This window comes from Rhinoderma darwinii, chromosome 3 (assembly GCF_050947455.1).
Source record: "Rhinoderma darwinii isolate aRhiDar2 chromosome 3, aRhiDar2.hap1, whole genome shotgun sequence".
Taxonomy (NCBI): Eukaryota; Metazoa; Chordata; class Amphibia; order Anura; family Rhinodermatidae; genus Rhinoderma; species Rhinoderma darwinii.
In genome coordinates, this window is record NC_134689.1 from 169,814,317 (window position 1) to 169,842,027 (window position 27,711).

At 40.8% G+C, this 27,711-nt stretch overlaps 1 protein-coding gene across 5 annotated transcripts in view; it reads left to right on the forward strand.

Moving 5' to 3' along the window:
* SCAF11 (SR-related CTD associated factor 11) overlaps nt 1-27,711 on the forward strand; it is a 69,203-nt gene that overhangs the window by 19,499 nt on the left and 21,993 nt on the right. For all 5 annotated transcript variants that reach the window (XM_075857028.1, XM_075857027.1, XM_075857026.1 and 2 more), the window contains exons 3-8: nt 341-492; nt 4,785-4,862; nt 7,046-7,137; nt 13,153-13,208; nt 13,526-13,560; nt 15,020-15,111. In XM_075857028.1, the coding sequence (XP_075713143.1) occupies nt 341-492; nt 4,785-4,862; nt 7,046-7,137; nt 13,153-13,208; nt 13,526-13,560; nt 15,020-15,111 (505 nt within the window). The remainder of the gene's footprint in view (nt 1-340; nt 493-4,784; nt 4,863-7,045; nt 7,138-13,152; nt 13,209-13,525; nt 13,561-15,019; nt 15,112-27,711) is intronic.

Sequence of the window (27,711 nt, forward strand, 5' to 3'; positions counted from 1 at the left end):
ATTGTCCTAGCAAATATTGCCTCTTGCTTAGCGCCGGTTTTCATCTACATCGGAGGCTTCGTTAAGGACCTCCGTCATATTTTCAGCAGAAATTACCTGAAAAAATAGTGCTGCACGCTGAGCTATTGTTTCCAGTAAAACTACGAACGCACCGCCAGAAAGCTGCCGGAGCCCATTGAAGTCGACAGTTGCTACCAGCTTGTCCCTTGATCTACTCCTCTGACGGAGCAGAACAACGGAAAGATGTGAACAGTGCCTTAGACACTTTATTTACCAATTCTATTCTGCAAGTGAAAATCTATTGAATTTGATTAATACTGTTTTTCTCCATGATTTGCAGGTGAAGAAAATGATGGTAGTTCTGCCAGTGCCAAAACATTAAATACGTCTGAGAGATGCCCCATATGTCTTAACATTCTCACCTTAGACGTTGGCTTTCCAGAAGAATGTTGTCATGCTTTTTGTGTTTCCTGCATTCTTAAATGGTCTGAAGTAAGTGTTAATGGCAATATATAAAAAATGCCATATCTCTGATTTTTCTTTTTTCGTCCAAATCCGCAATCCTAAATTAGTTTTGACCTCTTTTATATTATTGCTTTTCATTATTCTGAATGTACTGAAGAGAATCAAATCAATAATATAGGTTGAGCCTTTTACATCGGCTGATGCAGTGAGCGCCGATCAATGAGACATCGTTGATCGGTGCTCGTTTGTTCCTGTCACATGGAGCTATAGATGGGGACGAGCGGTCCTCCCCATACATTATCACGTCGGCAGCGCGTCTCCCTGTTTACACAGGGAGATGTGCTGCCAACAACTATATCATTTAAAAAGAGTAAAATATTATAATCCGCAGATCGAGCGTTTGCTCGTTTGTATGCTGATCGCGGCCCTGTTTACACAGGACAATTAGCGGCAACGAGCATTCTATGAACGCTTGTCTGGCCAATAATCGCCAAGTTTGAAACCCCTTAATCATGCCTTAATATCATCTCCTCGATCTTGACTAAATGTTTTGTAGATGCTACAGTGTCCTATTGACCTCTTAGCATTGTGAGAACACTGCTCCTTGTCCCTGCACCAAGAGAGAGGGAACGCTTCTTGCTAATGGTGTCTGTGTGACCTTGGATTGTTTTTTGCAGATTGACCACAGCTCTGTAGGAACAGAAAAGAATATACTAGTCCTTCTTAATGAATTAGAATATCTTCAAAAAGTAAATTTATTTCAATAATTCAATTCAAAAAGTGAAACTCATATGTTATATAGATTCATTACACAAAGAGTGATCTATTTCCAGCATTTTTTTCTTTTAATGTTGATGATTATGGGAACAGTTAACGAAAACCCAAAATGTCGTGTCTCAGAAAATTAGAATGTTAAATATGCCCAATTTCAAATATGACTTTTAATACTGAAATGTTGTCCTACTGAAAAGTATGTACAGTATGCCCTCGAAACTTGGTCGGGGCTCCTTTTGCATGAATTCCTGCATCAATGCGGCGTGGCATGGAGGCGATCAGCCTGTGGCACTGCTGAGGTGTTATGGAAGCCCAGGTTGCTTTGATAGCGGTCTTCAGCTCGTCTGGTGTCTCATCTTCCTCTTGACAATACCCATAGATTGTCTATGGGGTTTAGATCAGGAGAGTTTGCCGGCCAATCAAGCGCAGTGATACTGTGGTTATTACACCAGGTATTGGTACTTTTGGCAGTGTGGGCAGGTGCCAAGTCCTGCTGGAAAATGAAATCAGCATCTACATGAAGCTTGTCAGCAGAGGCAAGCATGAAGTGCTCCAAAATTTCCTGGTAGACGGCTGTGTTGACTGTGGACTTGATATAACACAGTGGAGAAACGCCAGCAGATGACATGGCTCCCCAAACCATCACTGACTGTGGAAATTTCACACTGGACCACAAGAAATTTGGATTGATGCCTCTCCACTCTTACTCCAGACTCTGGGACCGAGATTTCCAAATGAAATGCAAAATTTACTTCCATCTGAAAGCAGGACTTTGGTCCACTGTTTTATATCAAGTCTAGAGACCACGCAGTCTACCAGGGGCGGAATCACCACGATTACGCCGCAAAAATCGCAAGTAGGAAAAAAAAAAAAAATACACTTACCCAAAGTTCCCTGTTTCTTATCCAGTTCGGCCTCCCTGGATGATGTTGCAGGCCATGTGACCACTGCAGCCAATCACAGGCTGCAGCGTCATCTCTGGAAGCCGGACTACAGGCCGAGAAGAGGGTGGGATAAGTATGAGCATTTTTGGGTTTTTTTTTCCAGCGCCGCTTCGCAGCGGAAATTCCGCCGGAGAAACACACCACAATGTGGTGCGATTTTTTTCCGGATGCCATTCTCGGCGGGGTTAAGGGCGGATACGCTGTGCAGCTTGTTTCAGCCCTGAATATGCTGTGTGTGTTCCTACCCTAAAACTGATCAAATAGTTATTTACCCAAAAATAGTACCAATAAAAAAGACTCCCTTTATTAATGCAAAAATATCGTTTTGGGTCTTAGAATATGGCGACACGGAAAATAAATGATTATTTATTTTTTTTCAAAAAGTGATTTTATTGTGCAAAAACATATAACATATATAAAACAAATATAAATTTCGTATCGCCGTAATCGTATCAACCCGCAGAATAAAGTTAACATGTAACTTATAGCGCACTGAATGCTGAAAAAAACGAAATAAAAAAACAATTCCAAAATTGTCATTTTTTGGACGACTAAATGACCAAAAACAAGCAAACTGAGCAAAAGTCGCATATGTTCCAAAATGATACTGATAAAATCTACAGCTTATCTCGCAAAAAAACAGCCCGCACACTGCTCCATGTACCGAAAAAGAAAAAAGGTATTGCACTACTAAGGCGGTGATAAAAAAAAAACATCCCGAGGTGCAGGCTGGAGGGGAATATTTTTCAGTTTCAGGGCCCTAGTATTTAACAACCAGGAAGAGAAGGGACGTCTCAGATGTGGAAGCGAGTGCGCCCGTATTATACCAGGACAACACTTTCCCAGCAAAATTTCCCAAACTACCAAGAAGGAAAAGTCCCAAAAATGTGCAGTGTTACAAAAGGGATGAGAGGATACCGTTTATCAGTGTGACACTGGCCTGTGCATAAGGGAATGTGCACGCGATGAGTGGCTTTTACGTCTGAAAAGACAGACTGTTTTCAGGAGAAAACAGCTGCCTCGTTTCAGACGTAAATGCTCCTCCTCGCATTTTGCGAGGCGTCTTTGACGCCCGTAATCTTGAGCTGTTCTTCATTGACTTCAATGAAAAACGGCTCAAATTACGTCTGAAAGAAGCGTCCTGCACTTCTTTGCCGAGGCAGTCATTATACGCGTCGTCGTTTGACAGCTATCAAACAACGACGCGTAAATTACAGGACGTCGGCAAACCCATTCAAATGAATGGGCAGATGTTTGCCGACGTATTGGAGCCCTATTTTCAGACGTAAAACGAGGCATAATACGCCTCGTTTACGTCTGAAAATAGGTCGTGTGAACCCAGCCTAACGGATTGCTTCACAGCGTACCACACATCCATGGATAGTTTTATTCTTTACTGGATTATTATACCCTCTAATTGTACCCTGATTTACTCCGCACAGCTTACATATGACCCCACATTATAAACGGAAGTACCAGTAATACTCCAAACAAAACTACTACCAAGCAGAATCCACGCTCCAAATGGCGCTCCTTCCCTTCTCTGCTCTACAGTGAGCCCAAACAGCAGTTTACATCCACATGTAAGGCATTGCCATAACCGGGAGAACCCCCGTAACAATTTATGGGGTAAGATTCTCCAGTCGTACCAGCTGGGCACAACATATTGTGCGGTGAAACGGCAGATCAGTGGAAAAATAATAATTTTCACATTTCATCATCCACTGCGTGTGATTTTCTCAAAAGCATGTGGGGTCTAAATGCTCATTACACCCCTTGATAGATGCCTTTAGGGGTGGTAGTTACTAAAATCGGATCACCCTTTTTTTTTTTTTTTTTACATCAGGGGTTTTGCAAATGCGACAAGGCTTCTGCAAACCATTCCAGTACAATCTACGCTGCAAAAGTCAAATACCACTCCTTTTCTTCTGAATCCTCCCATATGTCCAAACAGCCGTTTCTAACCACATATTTACCATACTCGGGAGAAATTTTGGGGTGCTTTTTCTTTATTCCTTGAGAAAAAAATTAAAATGTTGATCTAAAACTACATCTTATTGGAAGAAAAAAAATGTATCTTTTCATTTTCACGGCCATAGGTGAGATGCCAGGATTACTGGGTTGTTTTTTTTTTTTTGTTTGGTCACTTCGCTTCCCAAAGAAATGGAATAATAAGTAATGAATAAGTAATTCGTACCCCAAAATAAATAAAAACTACAGCTAGTCTTTAAAAAAAAAAACAAGTCCTCGCACCTCTCCATCGACAGAAAAATAAAACCGTTATGGGTCTCAGAATATTGGGACATGTTTAAATTAATTACATTTTAGTGGTTTTGTTTAAATTCCACTCTACAAAATAATTTTTTCACGTTTCTCAGTACATTAAATAGTACCATAAAAATACAACTTGTCCCGCAAAAAACAAGTTTTCGCTATGTTAAATTGAAAAATAAAGTTAATGTCTCTTATAATGTGGCGATGGAAAACATATGTATTTTTGTTAGACACTCCATTAAAAATTGCTAGATACTCAATAACCAAATGTTTCCTCTTTTTGAAAAATCATGTGAAACCCCTCTTAGTGTTGCTCTTCTTTTTCAGACCTCTACTTCTTGTCCGGTTGACCGTAAGCCATTTCAAGCTATTTATAAAAAAGACCCAGTCGGTTCATGGACTAAGGTAACTTTTTTTTCTTCTCAATTTTAGATTTTCATATGTGAAATAGCATATACAAAGCAAAGTATTGACTTACAATCTACTATTTAATATAACCTTTCTTTAATAAAGCAGCCATTTAGTTGAGACTCCTATCTAGTAGCGTGTTTGACGTCCTTTGGCCTTCAGAACTGCAGCAATTGGTCGTGGCATAGATTCCAAGGGGCGTTCTCTGCAGGATTATTTGCCCATGCGGACAGGATAACTACTCGCTTTTCCACTAGTGTCGTCCTGCCATGAAGGGATGAAATTGGCTAAGCCAATGATTAGGTATTCCCTACTATTCTACAGGTATAGGAGAACCCAGGCTATTCCAAGAAAACATTCCCCACGCCTGACGGGAAGGGTTAATCGATTCATCCTGCTTGCGCTAAATTCTGACCCTTCGTATGGTGCCAAAAAATCTGGGTTAGCCTGACCACACAATGTTTTCCCACTGCTCAGTGATCCAGTCTTTGCGCAGTTTTGTTTACTTGGAATCTTTCTGTTTCCATGAGGCCACATGCACACGTTGTGGAACTTGGTGCAGAAAATCTGCATCAAGACTTCAGGTAAACGCAGATAATTTTGCAGGTAAAATCTGCATCTAATAGTACAGGTTTTTTGTTTTTTTTTTTTTGTTTATTTTACATTTTAATGTGGAAATGGGTGCGGGTTTATGCTGTGGTTTTTAAAACTAGTCATATACAATTCGGAAGTGGAAACGCAAGATAAATTGACATGCTGCAGACTTTAAAATACGTACCACATGTCAATTTTTGTGTGGAAAAAATCTGCAACCTCTAGATGAGAGTTCTTAATCTCATTTACTTTGCTGATGCTCTTACGCTGCGGATATGCTGCACAAAAATACGCGCGGCAAATCTTCACGTAACGTGCTTTTAGCCTTAGACAGCAATGGCGTTCAAACTGGTCATCTGCCTTTATAGCCCATCTGTACTAAGGAATGACGAGTTGTATGTTCGAACGTGTTGTATTCGGCTGCGTTTTGCTTGACTGTGCACTGCCTGTTCAGAACAATTCTTCACCTCCTCTGACCTGGTCTATCAACCAGTTGTTGATGTCCACAGGATCCCCTTTCACTGTATATCGATCACACCATTCTTGGCATACTCTCAACACTGTTGCACAAGGAAACTCCACAAGATTGGCAGTTTTTGTAATCCTGTCCTCGGCTAGTCTAGCACCGATAACAATCCCTTGTTCAAAGTCACTCTGATTGCGTGTTTTTTTTTGTTTTTTTTTTCCGTTCTATTGTTGGATTCACACTGAAACTGATTCACAATTGGAGCGTTTCCGTATGGGAATTAAACACGTGTTAGGGCAGGTATTTCTCTTAAGTGGCCATTCAGCTTCTATAATATTGCAGTCTCAGGCTGGGTTCACACTGTGCATTTTTATTGCATTCCTCGGCCAGATTCACACAAAGGAGTGCAAACTCTGATGTGAAAAACTGACGTTTTTCACGTCAGAGTTGCACCGATGCGGATCCCGTCTTAGCGGATCCCCATTGACTTGATTCTATCAAGGGATACGTGAAAATGGAAGAATATAGGACATGGTCTATTCAACGGACCCTTCACACGGTCCATTGAAACAACGGTTGTGTGTAGGGCCCCATTGAAATACATGCGCCCATGTGACAGACGTTGTTTTAACGGCCGTCACACGGATGTTTACTACGGTCTTCTGAATTCTGCATAAGCATGCAGTTTTTAGTTTTGCTTGATAAACTGCCATGTCTTTCAAAAAGCGTTCATCAAAACAAAAAAATGCATTCTAAAATTATAGCATGAACCAGCCTAAGTGCTTGATGCCAAATTAAGTGCAATAACTTTTTTTAGTCCGGTTGTGCACGGACGGATTTTAAAGTTTCTACATTTCTACGTATATTTTTGCATCAAGACGTGAGTCTATTACTTAGTTGGTGGCTAAAGGGTTTAGTCCCGAGATCTGCGTTTTCTTCAATTTGCTGCCTTCAATCGACCAAGCCCAGCCCCTTGCACACCCCCCCCCCCCCCTTATTACATATATAACGCGGAAGGGGATGTTAAGGCCTGGCACGGTCTTTAGTATTTATGGTTATTTTTCATTCATTTACATATCTAGTACACCGATTACAGTTTCTCTCTTTTCCAACTCTTAAGATCAGTGTAAAGGAAAGAAGACCAAGGGAGAACCTGAATTGCGTTTGTGATCAGACATTGCCATCCTGTACAAAAGGGAATCTTTGTTTCAGGTCAGTTTGAATAAGTCATGATGCCACAACTAGGGTTAATTGAATGGATTTGTCTGATTTAGAGAGTTCCCATTTCAGGTCATACAATGGGGAAAATCAATACAGCATTTTTTTCATCCTAAGGCTGGGTTCACACGACCTACTTTCAGGTGTAAACGAGGCGTATTATGTCTCGCTTTACGCCTGAAAATACGTTGGCAAACATCTGCCCATTCATTTGAATGGGTTTGCCGACGTACTGTGCCGACTACCAGTAATTTACGCGTCGTCGTTTGACAGCTGTCAAACGACGACGCGTAAAATGACTGCCTCGTCAAAGAAGTGCAGGATACTTCTTTGAAACATAATTTGAGCCGTTTTTCATTGAATTCAATGAAGCACAGCTCAAATATACGGCCCTCAATGACTCCTCGCAAATTGCGAGGAGGAGCATTTACGTCTGAAACGACTGAGCTGTTTTCTCCTGTAAAAGCCAGTTATCGTGTGCACATACCCTAATTAGTTACTAAAAACTGATTTGCCAAGTGTCGAAACGCAAGTGGTGCTAAACAAAAATCCCCCCCCCCCCCCCCAAAAAAAAAAGTTCTAAAACACAAATGCAACATAAATTGAAATGCAATGTAAAAAACAAATATAAACATGTTTTTTTTTTTTGTTTTTTTTTTAAATGTATAGTGTTTTTATGTGCATTTTCAGTGCCTTCTTGCATTTCATGTGATATTGTTCATGAGTTTTTTAAAGTTCCACAGCAGGGGTCAGCAACCTTCGGAACTCCAGCTTTTATGAAACTACAACTTCCAGCCAGATGCTGTCAGGGCTTGCTGGGAATTGTAGTTTCACAACAGCTGTTCTATAGAGAAGCCCTTTAAAGAAAAATGCCATACCTAAAGCGTGTTGCGTTTTGATTAAAAGAAAAAAAAAAAAAAGCCACAGAAGCACCAGAAATTTAAATGCTGTTATGTAGACATTCTTATATTTTATGACAACGTTTTTGACCAAACTGCAAATAAAAGCCACATAAGATGCTTCAAAACGCTAAGTGTGAAACCTTTCTTAAGGCATCCTGAATTAAATGTGTTGTCTTGGACATTTAAAAGACAGGCTGCAGGCAGGGGAAGTGATAAAATAACAAAATCTTATATTCACCTGGTAAATGTCCTGCCTCTCTGGTGGTCATTGCTGGTCTGTTTACTTTTACACGAAGTGATGTCCAGTTCCATCCATGTGACCGCTGCAGCCAATCACTGCCCTCGGCAGTGATGCATTGCTCTTTCAAGCATTATCACCGAGGCCAGTGATTGGTTGCAACGGTCACATGGATGGAAAGGAACGTAATCACTTCCTGTAAACAGATGGGCGGAGAGACCATCAGAGTGTTGGTGAAGGAGTACATGGAGATTTACTAGGTGAGTAAAACTTATTTGGTCACATCCGCTGCCTGCAGCCTATCTTTTAAATGTCCCGGACAACAGTCCTTAAAGGGAATGTGTCGCTAGAATTTTTTTTTCCCCGTTAAACAATTAGTATTTAAGTGATTACACATTGTTTTAATTTTTTTTAAATTTTTTCACGAGTCCGGATATATTATAAATTAGATTCTAATTTATAACCTTTCTATGTGCTGGTCACTAGAAGGAGCAGTTCCCAAAATTGCAGCATGGTCACTGTGGTAAAGCAACCGCATTGCTTTATGCTGCAAATTTGGGGTGGACACATTCTCCTCTAGTGTCCTCACACTATCCCCCTCCCTTCTTCTGGCTAGTGCCAGGAGTAGGAGGGGGTTTGACTCTTCAAACCTTCTACACTGTGTGCCGCTATTTTCTGAGCCGACTGCACAGTGTAGGAGGATTAGATACAGGGCTCAGCAGACAGTATAACATGAACATAATACACACATCACATACACGAACATAAATTACCTGCTCCTGCCTCCGCTGGTCTACTCTCCTTGCGCCTTCGTTTCGTTGAACATCTGGCTGGAAGCCGCGGCCGGAAGTCGTCATCTTACTGTCCGGCAGCGGCTTTCGGTCCGCATGAAAATGGCACCGGATTTCGCTATACGAACGAGCTTCGTTTCGGTCTGTGTGGGAGCAGCGCATGCGCCGTTCCCACACAGACGGCGTACGGTTCTGACAATGGAACGGCTCTTTTTCGCATTTTCAATAGGGTTGTATGTGCCGTATTCCATCTCTGTATGTGTCGTTAATTGACACATACAGAGATGAAAAAAAAAATGGCAACTATGGCAGAAGTTTCCCAAAAAATAAAATCAAAAATAGCTGTGTAAAAAAAAAAAAAAATTTACAAACTTGACACATGACAAACTTGAAACTGGGCTGTTTATTATACACTTAATATGAAATGCCTACTGGTGTACTCTGAAGAGCCTGACTTCTGTCATGTTAAAGTAGATCTGTCAGCTAATTCTACTGCTCTAGGTAAGGGCAGCATATTACAGGGACAGGTCTCTTCTTAACTAAACAGCACAATATTTATTTGTGGTGTTTTGACTAATAGAGTGATACATAAATTCCTAAAGGCATAGGCTGGGTTCACACGAGCACATTACGTCCGTAATGGACGGAACGTATTTCGGCCGCAAGTCCCGGACTGAACACTGCAGGGAGCCGGGCTCCTAGCATCATAGTTATGTACGACGCTAGGAGTCCCTGCCTCACTGCAGGACAACTGTCCCGTACTGAAAACATGATTACAGTACGGGACAGTTGTCCGGCAGCGAGACAGGGACTTCTAGCGTCGTACATAACTATGATGCTAGGAGCCCGGCCCCCTGCACTGTGTTCGGTCCGGGACTTGCGGCCGAAATACGTTCCGTCCATTACGGACGTAACCTGCTCGTGTGAATCCAGCCATACAGCCCCACTAGAGACCCAGCCCTTCACAAACAGGCCAGAAAGACCGCAATTTTATTCCTAATAAATATATTGAATCTGAATGGGTCAAAAACGGTGTGCCAGTCTGTGTATATTTGCTGTAACTTATTCATATAAAATGGCATATGATGTTCTGAACTACATATATCGATAGGGACCAAGGGGTCCAGACACCCAGTACCTAACTGAATAAATTCTTAACTGGCGCACAGTATGTTAAAACACATTACACTCCGCTAGTGTCCCCGTGGTGCTTTAGCCACATCGTCGTAAGGCTGGGACTTTCGTATTCGTGGCGGTGAGCTAGTTAGTGCCTAGCAAATGATGCCTCTTTAGTCATCAACAATATGCCTGTCGCATGCGATGTGCATCAACCTTACTCGTTCATGCCACATGGCTGTGATATAAGCATATGTGTCACCGATGCTATAGACGCTAATAGGCCAAAAGAAAGTCACGTGATCGAGGGATAACCTTATCTATATTATTGAGGAAACCTCTGCTCACTGACTGGCCAAGCTGTCACGATAGTCTTGTTCAGAAAATGAATGTCTTTGTTGGATTTACAACGTATTTTATTGGTGCCATAGTTGTGACCGATAATATTTAATAAGTATACATTCAATTAATAATATAGCAAAAGTAACAGGCATAAGTACAGAAGACATTAAGATATTAAAGGATTCTATTTAAATATATATTTGAGTTGGTCATTAGACGTGTCGGGCCTCCCACCAGCCCAGGAAGAGGTTTGCATATGACCGGGCACAAACCATCCCCGAGGACCAATTCATAAAGTTCACACACTTGAGGTGGAACATGTCGGGGGGGCACTAGTGAAGTGTATTTTGTTTTAACTCTGTGTCCGTTAAGAATTTATTCAGTTAGGGACCAAGGAGTCCAGATACAGTCCCTATCAATATATGTAGTTCAGAGCATCATGTACTGTTATATAAATAAATGACATCAAATATATACAGACTATCACAGAGTTTTTTTACATCACTTAGATCTTGACCCATTCACATTCATTATATTTGATAAGGATTAATGTGTTTTTATTTTTTATTTTTTTTTTCTTGCCTGGGCTTAGTATTTAGTGGGGCTATAGACCCTTTCAGGAATCTATGCATTTTGGAATAGATTTTCCCTTCCCTGGCTGTTAATAGGAGCGACTGGAGTCAGTTATGAGTTCTGTGTATTCACGAGGAGGACACAGTGATTGATGGGTTGCTATGTATGCAGATACACGACCGCCAGCCGTCAATCACTGTGAGGAGGGCGGGGTGTTCTTCTCGTGAATACGCTAGACTTAGAACTTAGGCTGGGTTCACACGAGCATGTTCGGTCTGTAAAGGACGGAACGTATTTCGGCCGCAATTCCCGGACCAAACACAGTGCAGGGAGCCGGGCTCCTAGCATCATACTTATGTACGACGCAGAGTCCTTGCCTCTCCGTGGAACTACTGTCCCGTACTGAAAACATGATTACAGTACGGGACAGTTGTCCTGCAGAGAGGCAGGGACTCCTAGCGTCGTACATAACTATGATGCTAGGAGCCCGGCTCCCTGCACTGTGTTCGGTCCGGGAATTGCGGCCGAAATACGTTCCGTCCTTTATGGACAGAACGTGCTCGTGTGAACCCAGCCTAAGAGTCCGGTGTAGTCTTTGACTGCTGGTGTTAGCCAAATGTTTACAATATTTTTTTTTCACTATACCGATTCTTTGTTCCTGCACAACATAAACCGCTTATTCCTTCTCCCCGGCCGACCGTTATTTGATGTGTATTGCCAGTTTTCATTTAACAGCGCCACATGTTGTAGATAATTGCTAAACCGTATATGAACATATAAGCAATCGAATATTAACAAAATGCATAATCCAAGTGAGCATTGAATAAACAAGCCTGCATTAAGGTGACCCTTCCATCCCAAAAAATACTTTTACATTTTTTTAACTATATATGGCACATGTTCTGTCAACATACCTGGTGCCCGCCTCATGAATGATCCTGCCGCTCAGACATCATTGGTGCAGGCCCATGAGAGGGCAGTGGTGGTGGTGGGATGCATGTGTCTCAGACTTTTTAAGACGGCTCTGCAAAGGGAAATCTGAGACAGTGGTGCCATTTTGCTAAGATGCAAACTGGGGACCAGGACGCACAAACTGTCAGGATCGTTCATCAGGAGGGCACCATTTGCCATTATATGATTTTTTTGGGGGATACACCATTCCTTCCTGTATTGTCTGTACAGTCATTTGACAAAAAAAATGTCATAGACCGTTAGTCTACCGGGAGTGATCTAGTTTAACCGCCTTCCCCATTTCGCAGCACATTGCCGACGAATCCTCAAAAAAAATCTGCATGTTACATGGGGATTTGAATGCAAATTTCACCCTATGCATTGCAAAAGGTAAAACCCACGGTGAAAGTCTGTGACAGAATTGACATTCTGCACATTTGTAAATATGCAGCATTGCCTCCGTTTTTTGTTTTTGCCCCCCACTACATGCCTATGTTTTGAAAACGCCATCCACATGAACGGTACTATAAATTCCTGCTAGTTTTCAGTGTGACATCTGCAATGAAAATCTGCAGCAAGTACTCTGCGTGTGAATTCACCTTTTAAAGAGAACCTGTCAGCAGTTTTGAGGTCCCAAAACTGCTGCCAGGGTGGTATAGGGGAGGGCATCTTAAACCAGTCATGAAAGTTGCATGACCATAAAAGCGCTATGTAATTCCCCCGGCGTGCTGATGGCAAGTGCCACCGAGGTGGGACTTGATGTCATGGGTTTCTGCACTGCACACTGCCAGACCCTCTGCTGTGGCTGCACTAGTTGTCTCCTGATTGGCCGCTAGAGTCCTCACTCTGCAGCTAGTGGCACTTGCAACCGCTGTGTCGGGGGAATAAAACGTCGGATTCTCGGTTGAAAGTATGTGAGGGCATGTAAAAAGCCAGAAGTCTTCACTTTCTGCTTTGCTATTTATAGTTCTAGAATACAATCAAATCTAAATGACTACGAGTGAACATGTGTGAGCTCTATATATTGCACTTTTAACACCAGTATCTGTTTTGTAGCTTGAGAGACGTAACCATCTAAACATTCTCATTTCAACAGAGTCCATGTTAAAGAGGAAGAAACAAGTGAGATTGCAACTCCACATAAGGAAAACAGTAAGTTTCAGAGCAAGTTGTAATTGGTGTATTGTTTGATTGAGAATACTCAAGCTTTTTTTTTCTTCTCCTTCTCCATACCTTTTTTTTTATGGGTAGTAAGCAATTTTTGTAACATTAAATGAATGTGTTTGTAGAGTATATCTTCACACGAGTGATGCAGGCACTTTTTAATTTAATGTGGCATTACTAGTTGAGTAATTAATACGGTTTGGTGAAAATCGGATTGGAAAATGTTGTGCTTTTAGCGAAGTGAAATGTTGATATGCTTATTTTCTTGTTGCTGTGCTGCTTCATTTGACTTCTTTTTATTATAGGATTTCTTGACTATAAAGAAAAACCTGACATGGAGGTGAGATCAAGTTTATTAAACATTCTAGGTAGTTGATATAACCTTTCCTGTTGATATTTTCCTGGCCACTCCGCAACCAATGAGATTATTCAATAGGGATGCCTGGTAGAAGTTCTGGCAATTGGTTATATTTGTACGTTTGGCAAAAAGGCACTGTATAAGTATGCTAATGTTTTACCATAGGGACATAAGCCAAGCAGTGCCATACAAATAACAGCCATTATAGGAAGTAATAAAAATGTGAAAATAAAACCGTTTGGAATTACTATAGCAATAATATGCACTATAACAAAATAATACAAATGAGGAGTTAAGTGTAAAGTAAACCGGTCACGTTGACTATGCTACTCAATCTGCTGGCAGCATGTTGTATAGCAGGAGCTAAGTAGATTGTGGTAATGGGTTTAGACACCTTTGCAAACAATTTTGTTTGTGATGCATCTAAGATGTGAAATTTTTAATCAAAAGGTTGTCAATGTGTTTATTGCCTTTTAACTCCTTAATGACTGCCCACTGTCTTTGACAGTAGTTGGTGCATGTGCTTCGTCTACAGCGACGTCTTTTGGCGTCGCTGTAGAAGATGCTGATGATTGCTCCTGTGAGCGCTCCTCCTCTAATCAGGAGCTGTATCTAACAGCTCCTGATCTTAGAGCAGCCTGCTGAATACAGCTGGGGTCTGATAACATTCGGACCCCAGTTGTGTAATCCTTTGATCGCCGCGGTCCGTGACCGCGGCAAGATCAAAGGGACCTCCCCTCTTTGATCGAGTCACTGGAAACAAAGGACCCCAGGGCTATCTGTTCAGTTTGCCTGCTGTTAGGGCCCACTACGTGTCGCCTAACAGCATCCTGTGTCATAGTGACACAGTGCAATGTAGTAGCATACAGGAGTATGCTAATGCATTACAAGTAAAAAATAAAGTTATAAATAAAGTTCTCTTAATGGGATTAACAAAAATAAATAAATGACCTTATTTTGCATAAAATATTTTATTGCCCCTACACTAAATAAAAACAAAAAAACCTAAACAACTGTAACAACCTGAAGAATTAATCTTACTGGTTATTTAGCGTGAACGAGATAAAAAAATAAACAAGAAAAACTGCCGAGAATCGCTTTTTCTTATATTCACGCCATTATAAAAGAAAAATTCTGCCTCCCAACTATGCAAAAGAAATAATACAATTTCTCCAGCATAAAACAAGGCCTCATACGGCCACGTCAATGAAAAAATAAAGTTATGTCTGCTGAAATGCAGAGGTGAAAAATATATCTGGTCATGAACACCTTTTCAGGCCTGATCATGAAGGGGTTGAATCAATAGAATCCAAGTCTTGGTGGCTCTATCACCACCAAACATTACAACCATCTTCTCATCTCCTGCTTTGTAATGTGCTGCTAGCAGATAGAGCAAAAAAAACACCAAACCACTCCACTAATCTAGTTTTAATTTCCACAGGTCACGAGCCTAAGCTGGCCCAACTGTTTCACTGGAGATATTGCTGCATGTCCTTCCAACCTCTCTGAAACACCGCCTGGTTTTAGTAACGGGTAAGCAAGTTTTAAAACGAATCAAAGTTTCAAACTTGATGTGCCTACATTTTCTTTATCATTACACTTCTAGTTTGAGGGGTAACTTATTTTGGGTGTAGCTGTTAAGTGATACATTCCCATGTGACAAGTGAATGGTGCTGTGCTGTGGTTGCTTTGCACAATGGGTGCACAGGAGTGCGGCAGTCAGTGAAGGAGCCAGAGTTTTTACCTAGAGATGCAGGCCCTTCATGCTAAGGATCGGTGGGAGGCCCAGCAGCCGGACCCCCACTGATCAGTAATTGATGGCATATCCTACTGATCTGCCATCAGTTCCTCTTAGTGGGGAAAACCCTTTTAAATAACTATATACAATAGTTAATACACGGCTATGGTAAATTAGTTTTTCTACATCCACAGTGTGAGTCTACTTATTCCATCTCCCTCCTAGACTCTGAAGTGGATCTGTCATGTCTTCTATGCTTCCCTATCTGAAGACCGCATAGGTTAGTAGAGGGAGACATTGAGGTTGAGCATGTATTGTTTTCTGTGATTTGATTCAAGATTTTCATGTAAAATGCTGCAGGCAGGATTCCTAAGCGATCTCTGGGTACTAGCAGCATTTAAATCCAGAATCACGTAGACTACTATCTCCCAGCTTAGCTTCTTTCTCTCTGGTTAGCATTGGGGACCTGACAGTGCTGCTTTAAGGCCAGGATCACACACACCGTTTTTGTGGCAGTTTTCTGGGCCAAAGCCAGAAGAGGATCCAAACGGAAGGAAAGGTATAAAGGAAAGATTGAGGCATCCCCTTTCTTCTGTGTCCACCTGTGTTTGGCTAAAAAAACGGAGCCAAAAACTGCATCAAAACGATGTGTGTGTGATCCTGGCCTAATAAAGAGTGACCATTGCTGCGGCCAAACAGTCAATCACCTTTTTTGTTTTTTTTTGTTCACTAATTCTTTTGATGTAATTTAGTGATGGCTGTTCCTAAATGGTTTAAACACGGCATATATATATATATATATATATGTATATATATATATATATATATATATATAATATACACACAGAAAAATAGTGTACGAAGAAGGTTTTTGTTTTTTTTGTGCCTGTACTGTCATGGGATTGAGGCAACCTACCATTTCTTTGGGCTCTCACCAGCAACATAATGGCATGTTCCAGTTTTTTGTGTTCTGACATTGCATTCCATCATTTTACTCATCGTCTGGTAGAACATTGAAAATTCTCTACTTTCAGTAAGGTGTTTTAGTAATTCAGATAGTTAAAGACAAAGCTGTGACCACATCCAATATTAAGGAAGTTGTCCCACCTGGACAGCCCTCTACTTAGAATGAGTCTGCCCCGGCACTGACACTCCGTGTGGCTGCTGCAGGAGATATGTAGTATTATGAGGTGCCCATTCAAATGAGTCTGTCATAACTTTTTCTTAATCATGAGGCATATGAACAGGAGCAATGCAGATGAGACCATCCCTTTAACAGTATTATGGTCATCTTACCATATCGGTCACAGTTATGTAACTGGTGGATAACCGTGAACAATTTTAAGTGACTTCAACTGGGAATTATTTCTTTAAAACGGAAGCCATTTTTTATTTTTTTTGCAGAGGTTTTCACTCTGATGTGGTGCAGCTGAGTCGCAACACAACTTGTGGCTACAACCTTATGCGGTAGCCACAGTGTTATTATAGACGCCACTATAAGTGGTAGAGCACACAATCCCAAAGAATGGGCCCACCATGTGCTAAAGTGCATAGTATTATCTTTTCTCTGTGAATGTGTTTAACCGGTTCAGGACCGTGCTATTTTGAGCCTTCAGGACCAGACACCGTTTAGCCATTTTAAGCATGCGTTAGTTAAACGGATAACTTTTTTTTTTATATGTTGGGCTAGCGACGTGATTTTTGCGGTGTTTTTTTCCGTAGACAATGAAGGTTTCTCTTCTTTTTTTTTTTTTTTTTTTTTATTATATAATTTTTATACACACCCTTTTTGCTATCTTAGAATTGTAAGGCTTAAAGTTTGGAAATAATAGTAAAAAAAATAAGCTTTTTACTTTTTTGCTATTTTTTCTCGTAACATAGTTAGACCTTTTGTATTTGTGATCGTCCTGGTCAACCATAAATTTTAATATATTACATGTCTATATTAGGGTAATTGGGTCAGCGCTAGCGTTACAACAATGATTGGTGGGGGGGGGGGACATTTTTTTGGGGTGGGTATTTTATGTGTATTTATTTTTTTATTTTTTTTTTGCCCTTTACTTTACTTTTATTTTTTTATTACTATGGTCTGTCCCTCAAAGATCAGAAAAGACCTTTGGGGGACTTTATTTTATTTTTTTTACACCGTGTTTTTCCACTTTAACTGGGGCTGCACATAAGCCCCAGTTACAGGGGAAGTCAGCCCTCTCATAGTGACGATTGTCACTAATAGGGCTGTGCTGGGTCTAGTAAGACCCAGCAGCAGTCTGCCACTAACGGCACCCGGCGATCATGATCACATGATCACAGCGGTGCTGCCTCTCTTCATATACACAGCGGTGCTGCCTCTCTTCACACACACAGCGGTGCTGCCTCTCTTCACACACACAGCGGTGCTGCCTCTCTTCACACACACAGCGGTGCTGCCTCTCTTCACACACACAGCGGTGCTGCCTCTCTTCACACACACAGCGGTGCTGCCTCTCTTCACACACACAGCGGTGCTCGCCGCTGATTCTTCAAACGAGCTGATAAGTGACTATGAAGGATCATACTCCGCTGCACAAAAAGGATCATACTCCGCTGCACAAAAAGGATCATACTCCGCTGCACAAAAAGGATCATACTCCGCTGCACAAAAATAGGACACAGCACACACTGCTCTGTGAGAGAGACAGACACATGCCTTTCCTGAAGTGTGGCCGGTCTTCATAATGGTGCCAGCTTTCCCTCTACAAACCAGCTTCTATGCTGAGTCGCTCTGAACTGCGCTTTCGCAGTACAGGGTGCGATAGCAGAAGCAGAGGATACAATGATCGAGAGCCATTCATTGTGTCCTATGCACTGTAGTTGCCGTATTCCATCTGTGTATGTGTCGTTAAGAGACCCATACACCGATGAAATAAAACATGGCAGCCCCCAGTAAAGTAAGAAAGGTGTTAATAAATAAAAATAATTGTGATAAAAAATAGTCAATATAATATTTTATTAAATAAAAACACGTAAATTAATAAAAACAAAACATGACACTGTGCCTTTAAGCTGAGCCTCTTTCACAGAAAGGGATATCCTAAAATAAATAAATTTCTTCAGAATATTGTGCTTTCAGTTCTTTGGGAATAGTATCAGGAAGGCATTTTCGTATTCTGCTTGACCATGCTCCTGTACACAAAAGGGGTTCATAAAAATAATTTTTTTTGTGGAATAACTTGACTGTGCTAACAATGGTTTTTTGTTTTTTTCCCCGCAAGGTGTGGGAAGGGGTTAAGGTCAAAATCAATGTCTGAATTTATGGTTTTTGGTCACCTTGCTTGCCAAAAAAATGGAATAAAAAGTGATAAAAAAAACCGCTTGCATCTCAAAATGGTATCAATGAAAAGTACAGATTGCCCCTCAACAAATATGCCCTCACGCAGCTCCGGTAGAGAAAAAATAAAAAGGTTCCGGCTCCCAGAATATGCTGATGCAAAATGTGCAGAGTGTCCAAAAGCGGATAACATCTGCCATCATTTATCAGTGAGACACTGGCCACATATCTGCAGATTATTATTTATTTACCCCATTATTATACCCTCTTATTATGCCCTGATCACCGCACAGATTACATATGCCCCCACATCATAAACTGAAATACCAGCAAAACCCCAAACAGAAATACTACCCAGCAAAATCTGTGCTGCAAAAGCCAAATGCCGCTCCCTCCCTTCTGAGCCTTGCAGCGTGCCCAAACAGCCGTTTACGTCCACAGATATGGCATTGCCATACCCAGGAAAACCCGTTTAATATTTTGAGGTATCTGTCTTCAGTGGCACAAAGCGGGCATAACATATAGTGCACTAAAATGGCATATCAGTGGAAAATTGTAATTTACCCCGCATTAACCCCTTCACGCACCACGACTTAATAGCATGTTGTGGTGGGGGGTAATGTATGGAGCGGGCTCACGTGCTGAGCCAGTGCCATACGCTGCGGGTGTCAGCTGTGTATTACAGCGGATACCCGGGACAAACTAACAGGAACCGCGATCGCACTGTTACAGGAGCCTGTAAAAATTACATTATACTGCAATACATTAGTCTACACTATATACTGATCGCTGGTTCAAGTCCCCTAGGGGGACTAATAAAATGTGTAAAAACAGAAGTAAATAGTTATTATTAGTGGAAAAAATGTAAATATTGAAGTCCAAAAGAAAACTCTTTCCATTTTTTCTCTCTAAAGTAATATTAAAAAAATACACAAAATTGGTATCGCTGTGTCTGTAAAAGTCCAAACTATTACAATATACCATTTAACTTGCATGGTGAACGCAGTGAAAAATAATTTAAAATGGCAAAATCGCTGTTTTTTGGTCACCTTGGCTCTACCCAAAAAATTAATAAGTGCTCAAAAAGTTGTATGTACCAAATAATGGTACCGATAAAAACTACAGCTCGTCCCGCAAAAAATAAGCCCTCACACCACTCTATTGACGGAAAAATAAAAAAGTTATGGCTCTTGGAAAGCTCGGAGGGAAAAACAAAAAAGAAAAAGCAGAAAGTGGATCAGTCCGGAAAGGGTTATCTAATTTCTAATGAAAAAAAAAACATTTGACCACATGGGGTATAGCGGTACTCGGGAGATATTGCTTTACAAATGTTGGGCAGCTTTTTCCTCCTTTATCCTTTTGTGAAATTGAAACAAATTCAACATTTTAGTGGAAATAATGTTGATATTCATTTTCACGGGGTCTAAATTTTCACTATACCCCTAGATAGAGCCCTTAAGTGGTGTAGTTTCCCAAATGGGGTCACTTTTGGGGGGTAGCCACTGTTTTGGTCTCTCAGGGGCTTTGCAAATTAGACATGGCACCTGAAACTCATTTCCGCTAAACTTTGAGCTTCAAAAGCCAAATAGCGCTCCAATTCTAAGCCCCGCTGTGGGTCCAAACAGCAGTTTATTACCACATATGGTGTATTTACGTAAACGGGAGAAATTGCTTTACAAATGTTGGGGTGCTTTTTCTCCTTTATTCCTTGTAAAAATTACAAATGTCTACGTTTTTTTCAGAAAAAAAAGTAGCTTTACAGACTAAGTCCAATGAATTCCGCAAAACTGTGGGGTGAAAATGCTAACTTTATCACTAGATAAATTCTGTGAGGGGTGTAGTTTCCAAAATGGGATCACTTTTGGGGGGTTTCCACTGTTTTGGTCCTTCCAGTGCATTGCAAATGCGACACGGCACTGAAAACGATTCCAGCAAAATCAGCAGTTTATTACCACATATGGGGTTTTGCTATAATCGGGAGAAATTGCTTTACAAATGTTGGGGTATTTCTTCTCCTTTCTTCCTTGTAAAAATTCAAAATGTATAAGTTTTTTCAGAGAAAAAGTAGATTTTCATCTTCACATACTAATTCAAATAAAAAATATAAAATCGCAAAAAAAAACTGTGGGTTCAAAATGCTAACTGTACCCCTAGAAAAATTCTTTGAGGGGTGTGGTTTCCAAAATGGAGTCACTTTGGGGGAGGGGGGGGGGGTCTTTACTGGTTTTGCACCACAAGACCTCTTCAAAAAGACCTGACATCTAAAAAAAAAAAAAAAAAAAAAAGGGGGTCCCAAAATCCTCTAGTTGCTCCTTTGCTTCGGAGGTCGGTGCTTCAGTCCATTACCACGCTAGGGCCACGGGGGATATTTTTAAAAACTGCAGAATCTGGGCAATAAATATTGAGTTGCATTTCTCTGGTAAAACCTTCTGTGGTACAGAAAAAAATGTATTAGAAATGAATTTCGGCAAAAAAAATATGAAATTTGTAAATTTCACCTCTACTTTGCTTTAATTCCTGTGAAATGCCTAAAGGGTTAAAACACTTTCTGAATGCTGTTTTGAATACTTTGAGGGGTGCAGTTTTAAAAATGAGGTGATTGGGACTTTTTAATATATAAGGACCTCAAAGCCGCTTCTGAACTGGTCCCTGAAAAAATAGCCTTTTGAAATTTTCTTAAATATGAGAAATTGCTGCTTAAGTTCTAAGCCTTGTAACGTCCAGGAAAAATAAAAATGTTCAAAAAACGATGCAAATATAAAGTAGACATATGGGAAATGTAAACTACTAACTATTTTGTGTGGTATTACTATTTGTTTTACAAGCAGTTACATTTAAATTTAGAAAATGCTAATTTTTGCAAATTTTCTCAATCTTGTTGTTTTTTGCCAATAAATATTGAATTTATCGACCAAATTTTTTCACTAACCTAAAGTACAATATGTCACGAGAAAACATTCTCCGAATCACTTGGATATGTAAAAGCATTCAAAAGTTATTACCACATAAAGTGACACATGTCAGATTTGTAAAAATCTGCTTCGTCCTGTAGGCCAAAATACTCAGTCCTGAAGGGTTAACCCCATGGAAAGTGTTTGGGATGTACTGGAACGCCTACTGAAAGCCAGGGCCAGTTGCTCAAATTCACATGTGGAATGACCTAACCCAACTGTAAAGAACTCCTAATTTCTGAAACTCCTTTTTCAAAGTGAAATGAATGTCACAATGAATGTCCTCCGGTCCTTTGTAAAGTTCTTGGAAAGAACAAATAGTGTGCTAGTTCTTTGTGTTGACCACTCACATATTTTACACGTACATTAGATCAACTGTTATATATTTTTTTCTCTCTAGCCTCTCCTTATAAGAGACCTCCCATTCTGTTTAATAATCTAGTCGCCCACCTTTGAATCCTCCCCACTTCTACTATATCCTTTTTACAATATGGACCCCAAAACTGAATTCTGTTTCTAAGATGTGGCCTTACAATTTTAGGATGGGTAAAAAGGGATAAAACCCTGTGATCCCAATGTAATATTACTCCTCTATAAACCCCTTGTATTTGCTTTTGCAGCGGCTGCTTTACACGAAGTACTGCTACTTCGCTTCTTTGTAGCCAGAATAACGAAGTCCTTCTTTTGTTTTGTTATGCCCAGTTTTATTCCATTTAATGTATATATGCAGTAATACAAATCCTGCAAATTATTTTTCATTTATCAACCTTAAAATGTATCTGTTTTTCCCATGCTACTATCCTATCTAGGTCTTTCTGTATCATTTTACAATCAAGCTGAGTTTTAAGTATCCTAAAAAGTTGTGTATTAGCAAAAACTGACACTTTATTACTGACCTTATGGATGGGATTGATAGTAGAGATTAAAAAAGAATTGGGCCTAACATCGATCCTTGTGATATCCCACTGCTGAAATTGGTCCATTTTCAGTATGTACCTTTTACAATGACTTTTTTTTGTTTTTCGGTCCCATAACCAATTCTTTACCAACCTGCATACATGGTCCCCCAGTCTCTGCCTTGTAGCTTCATTACAAGGCTGTTGTGATATATTTGGATTTTGCAAAAGCATTTGTAAACGTACCCCACATCAGCCGCATGACCAACATCCACATTTGTACTTCCCTCCTCATAGAAATCTAGCATGTTAGTTAGGCTTGACATGTCTCTCCTGAATAACCATGCTGGTTATTAGTTTATTTACCACTTTTGAAGTTCATCTCTTAGAATACTTTCAGATAGTTTACATACCACAGATGTCAAACCGTACTCGACAGTAGTTTATCGGTTTCACCGTCTTACCCTTCTCAAATATTGCTGCAAGATCACCGTCCTCCAATCCTATGGCACGGATTCTGTTATAAGAGTACTTTTGTATTGCAGTATATTTGGCTTTTTGACAACTCCTATTTAAATACCACCTCTGGTCGGTGGCGTGACTGCCCCCCTTCTGTCTAACACCTTAGATGCCACGGTTGCTATTGACCCCTGGCATCTGAGCGTTTAAACAGCCGGTATTAGAGCCCTCTCCGATCCCAGTTTGTAATACACAACTGACAACTGCAGCCAGTGTGCCTGCTCCATACCCCCTACCAACCATGCCATACATTTACTTTAAATGTCAGTAAGGGGTTCCCCAATCACCTTCTGATTGGTGGGGGTTCAGCTACCTGGACCCCCACTGATTCTGAGAATTAAGGTACTTTTCCAGCTACCCACTCTGCAGGAAACTGCAGCACAGCCCTTTTCATTTGAGAAGATAAATTCGACCTAACTTGTATACGAAAAGTACTTTTTCATCGAAAACATACCCATCATTCCAGATTAATTTTCTGAATAGGCCGCCATATGTGTACTTGAGTGATAACAGCATTTCTTACCACAATCATCTGTGTGATGCGTTTTCACTTCCAGCTCCATGTCTTATCCATTCAAGAGACCGTAATATATATTTAAACAATGCTACTAAGTTTATTATCTTTGCATGCAATATTGATTTATTATAATTTTTGGTGAGTTATTTTTTTTCCTTTTTTTTTTTTTTTTTTTTTTTATTTTTTTTGGGATAATCCCTTGATTTTGCTCAGAATGAGGGATCATCTAATTTGTATTTTCTTATCCTGATGTGTTGATAATGAAAATATAATTTTTACATGTTCGTATATTGGCATGACTTAAGTAAAGGCTTCTGTCCGTATCTATGTTGGAGATTAACCATCTGTTAGAACTGTCATAATGCTTACAGATATTGAAGTTTTGTAAACTGTGAGCTCAAAAATAACTGGCTATAATTTACTACAAATCCTCATAATACGGGGTACCAGTCTGAACAGCAAAAGTTGTTATGTTTATGAACAGTCTGGTGAAACTTCATTGTTAACTATATGTAACAATGGAGGATTTGTTTCCCAGTTGTGTTGATTTGAGATATTACTGGTAATATTAAGTACTGGTCAATTTTTGCTGTTTAATACATATTTTGGTGTATGATAAGTTTTATATATAAGGGAAGCTGTAGAGAAGAAAAAAAGCATACCTTTGCATAGCTGCATGGATTAAGTTGCTTTAATGGGATTCAGTTGGACCTGCAGGACTATTGGATAAGTTAATATTGACCAGTCTGCATTTTGGGCACACCTATTTTAAGTGTGCTTTTAAAGCAGGATTTACCATAATATCGTTTGCTTTTATTATGTTACGAAGAAATTCAGATTTTAAGTCTGTATTACTACAGCGGGTTTTAAATCTGTTTTGCAGGCATTAACCACGCCAACACATGAGCTTGTTGATGATTATTGAAGACTTCCTCGCCCTTAACGCTCTTTTCGGTTGTGAGCAGATCCTCAAGAGTGTGGAAGAGATTACATACTTTAATTTACAAGCAGCTCATTGTAGCATTTATTTTTTTTTCTTCTCTAATAGCAGAAGTAAGAATCAACTTTTTGAAAAGTGTCTGTGGTTATCCCTGGATACCTTGCCAGAAGCCTTGAATCAAAACCTTATGCAATGCCAAGATATTAACAAATGCATGTAATAAAAATGCAAGTTCATCTACACGTTTATTTTCCAGTGGTATAATAGAAAGTGCTTGATTCCTATTGCATTAAATCTCTGCCCTGCACCAGTGCTTCAACAGACTTTGGGCTTATTTAGATGAACGAATAATAAATCCGTGCAACGCGCGTGATTTTCACGTGCCACGCACGGACCTATGTTAGTCTATGGGGCCGTGCAGACTGTTTGTGAGTTGTCCTATATTTGTGCGTTGTTCGCGCATCACGCACCCATTGAAGTCAATGGGTGCGTGAAAATCACGCGCGGCACACGGAAGCACTTCCGTGTGACGCGCGTGATTCGCGCAACAGCAGTAAAACTATGAATGAAAACAGAAGCACCACGTGCTTTTCTGTTTACAAGCATACACACAGTGTCATAATGATGGCAGCTGCACGAAAATCACGCATCATACGGGGCTGACACACGGAGCTGTTAAGTAACTTTTGCGCGTGCAAAACGCACACGCTCGTGTAAATCCGGCCTAACACTGATGTCTTGTATTCAAATGGTTTTACTTTTATATGAAGAGTGCAAAGGGTTACTGAATTACAAGACTTTAAAGGGGTTATAACACTAAGACAACCCCTGTCTATATGCCCTATAAGGGCATATAGACATCAGAGAGGGTCCCCCACTCCGGCGGAAATTTATTTGAATGGCCAGCATGTAATACTATAGTTCCCCTGCAGTGGAAATGTGTGGCTGGCAATTAGCCAGGGGAGAGAGAAGCCGCACCAGCGCCGATCAGTTTATTGCCATGACTGCTTATTTTTGAAACTGGGATGGTCGGCTTTTTGAAATAATAATAAAGTTTTTGTTTCATGTCTTTACTATACTACGAAGTATCTTCTCAGATATTAGGGCTCTTGCTCCTGGTGCTGTATGGAGATAATAAATGTAAACTTTTTGCGTTTGTGAACCCAGTATGCAAAAAGACTGACTTTACTAGGGCATGTGGAAATTGTCAAATACTGCACTATACATGTCCAAAATGACATCACCTTACACTTGTGCCTTTTTTTTTTCTTCTTCCATCTTCATACAGTGACAACATATAGAAGTTTTCTGCAGGGTCTAGACAAGGGACCCTGTTCCCCTATGTTTTCGTTTTTTTTCAAATTTTTACTTTAAAGCATGCTTCATGACAAAAATGTATAATTGTCATTGTTCCACAATCCACTTTTCTTAGCGTGTGATCCCCTTCTCCGAAGTTTAGCTGTTTTTCCTTCAAACCTTTAAGGCAATGTTCACACAGTTTTTTGCAGGCAGAAAATTCTGCCTCAAAATTCCATCTGCCTGCATGACGTTTGACGCGTTTTTCACCCGTGGTCCAAGCCGCAGCGAAAAACGCTGTCTCTACCTCCCATTGAGTTCAATGGGAGGTCAGCGGTGTAAACGCCCGAAGATAGGGCATGTCGCTGGGAAAAAGATGACTCCGCCTCCCATTGAAGTCAATGGGAGGCGTTTCCCCCTGTTCTTTGGGACATTTCCTCGTTCAAGTAAACACTGTGTGAACAGGGCCTTTATTTTCATATAAAATCAGAACGTGTTTATCAAACATGATGGTAATCATGACTCTACATCCTTGATGCCCTTGGCTTACGTAATTACAACGGCATGTTCTCTGAGCTTTCGCCTCCTCTTTCATGATTCTGTCAGTCGGTTTTCCCATCATCATGCCCCTCTTCCTATTTGCAGGTAGCAAAACTTCTATTTCTTGCACATGGGCAGAGAGACCAGTAGAGCACACACCGAGCAGGATGTGCCACACCCCTCCCCCAAACTGGGAAATCTATTTTAATTGTGTGTATATAAATAAAAATAAAGAGATCCCCGAAAGAGGACATAAAGTGCATGTGAAACGCAATTTGCAGGTTTGGCCAAGGACTCTTTGAAGTGGTTGACATGCAGCATATCAACTTTTTTTTTTTGTGAAACTATGGAACACTCTGCCAAAGGAAGGTGTGATGGTCAATTCATGGAAAGATTTTAAAGAATAACTACACTTTCATCAGACTTGATCTGTCATAGAGACCTATGAATAGTTTGGATCGGTGGGGGTCCGGTGCTGAGATCCCCTACCGTCGCTGAAACAAAGGCGCAGAAGCTCTCAGTTGAGCACCCTGCACCTTCAGCTGTGATCGGCGGTTCCTGTCCAGCTGAAGATGGCTTACATAGATGTTCCATGTGAGCCGACTTCAGCCTGACAGGAAGCGCCGATCACACCCGAAGGAGCAAAGCGCTAAGCTGAGTGCTTTTGCACCTTCATTTCAGCAACAGTGGGGGTTTCTGCACCCTGGACCCCACCGATCCAAGCTTTAGATTGGTCTCTGACATATCAATAGTTTGATAGGTTCTCTTTATAAATGACACTCTTACCTGCCCGTACGTGTGCAGCTGAGTGCACCATGTAATAGGCAGGGCTGCACAAATCCTAAGGCACTTTAAATAACGGTGGATAGGATTTTTTTTTAGATATCGGTGCCGTTCTATTTAGCGTCCAATATTTAAATAACCCCTTGAACTGCCAATGGAGTGTGCAATTGGCAAGGGGGTGTGTTACTATCGCTGTGACGCTGTCCAGTCATCTACGGACCGTGTCACAGCAAGAGTTGGTGAGAGGAGAGCACACGCACACAGTAGCAGCGGTGTCTGATCTGTGCTCGTGCTCTCACTCTGCTCTCGGCAGACAAGACTGATCGCTCGCGAGAGATCAGTCTTGTCGTTGTCCTCTGCCTAGAGCCGATGCGTGAGGGAGCGCGCCCGCACGGCTCCGCTGCCGACGATACGCCGACACAGAAGAAGAATTCATATTCTTTTCCTCTTCCGTTCCGTGGCGGTGGCAGAGTTGCGTTCGCACGCACACATCTCCAGCTCTTGCTGTGACACTGTAGCTGATTGGACAGCGTCACAGCGATAAGCTACATGCCCCATTGACAGTTCAGGAGGTTATTTAAATATCGGGGGCCAAATATAACGGCACCAATATCTAAACAGAGGAGGATAGGAAAAAAAAATGTAA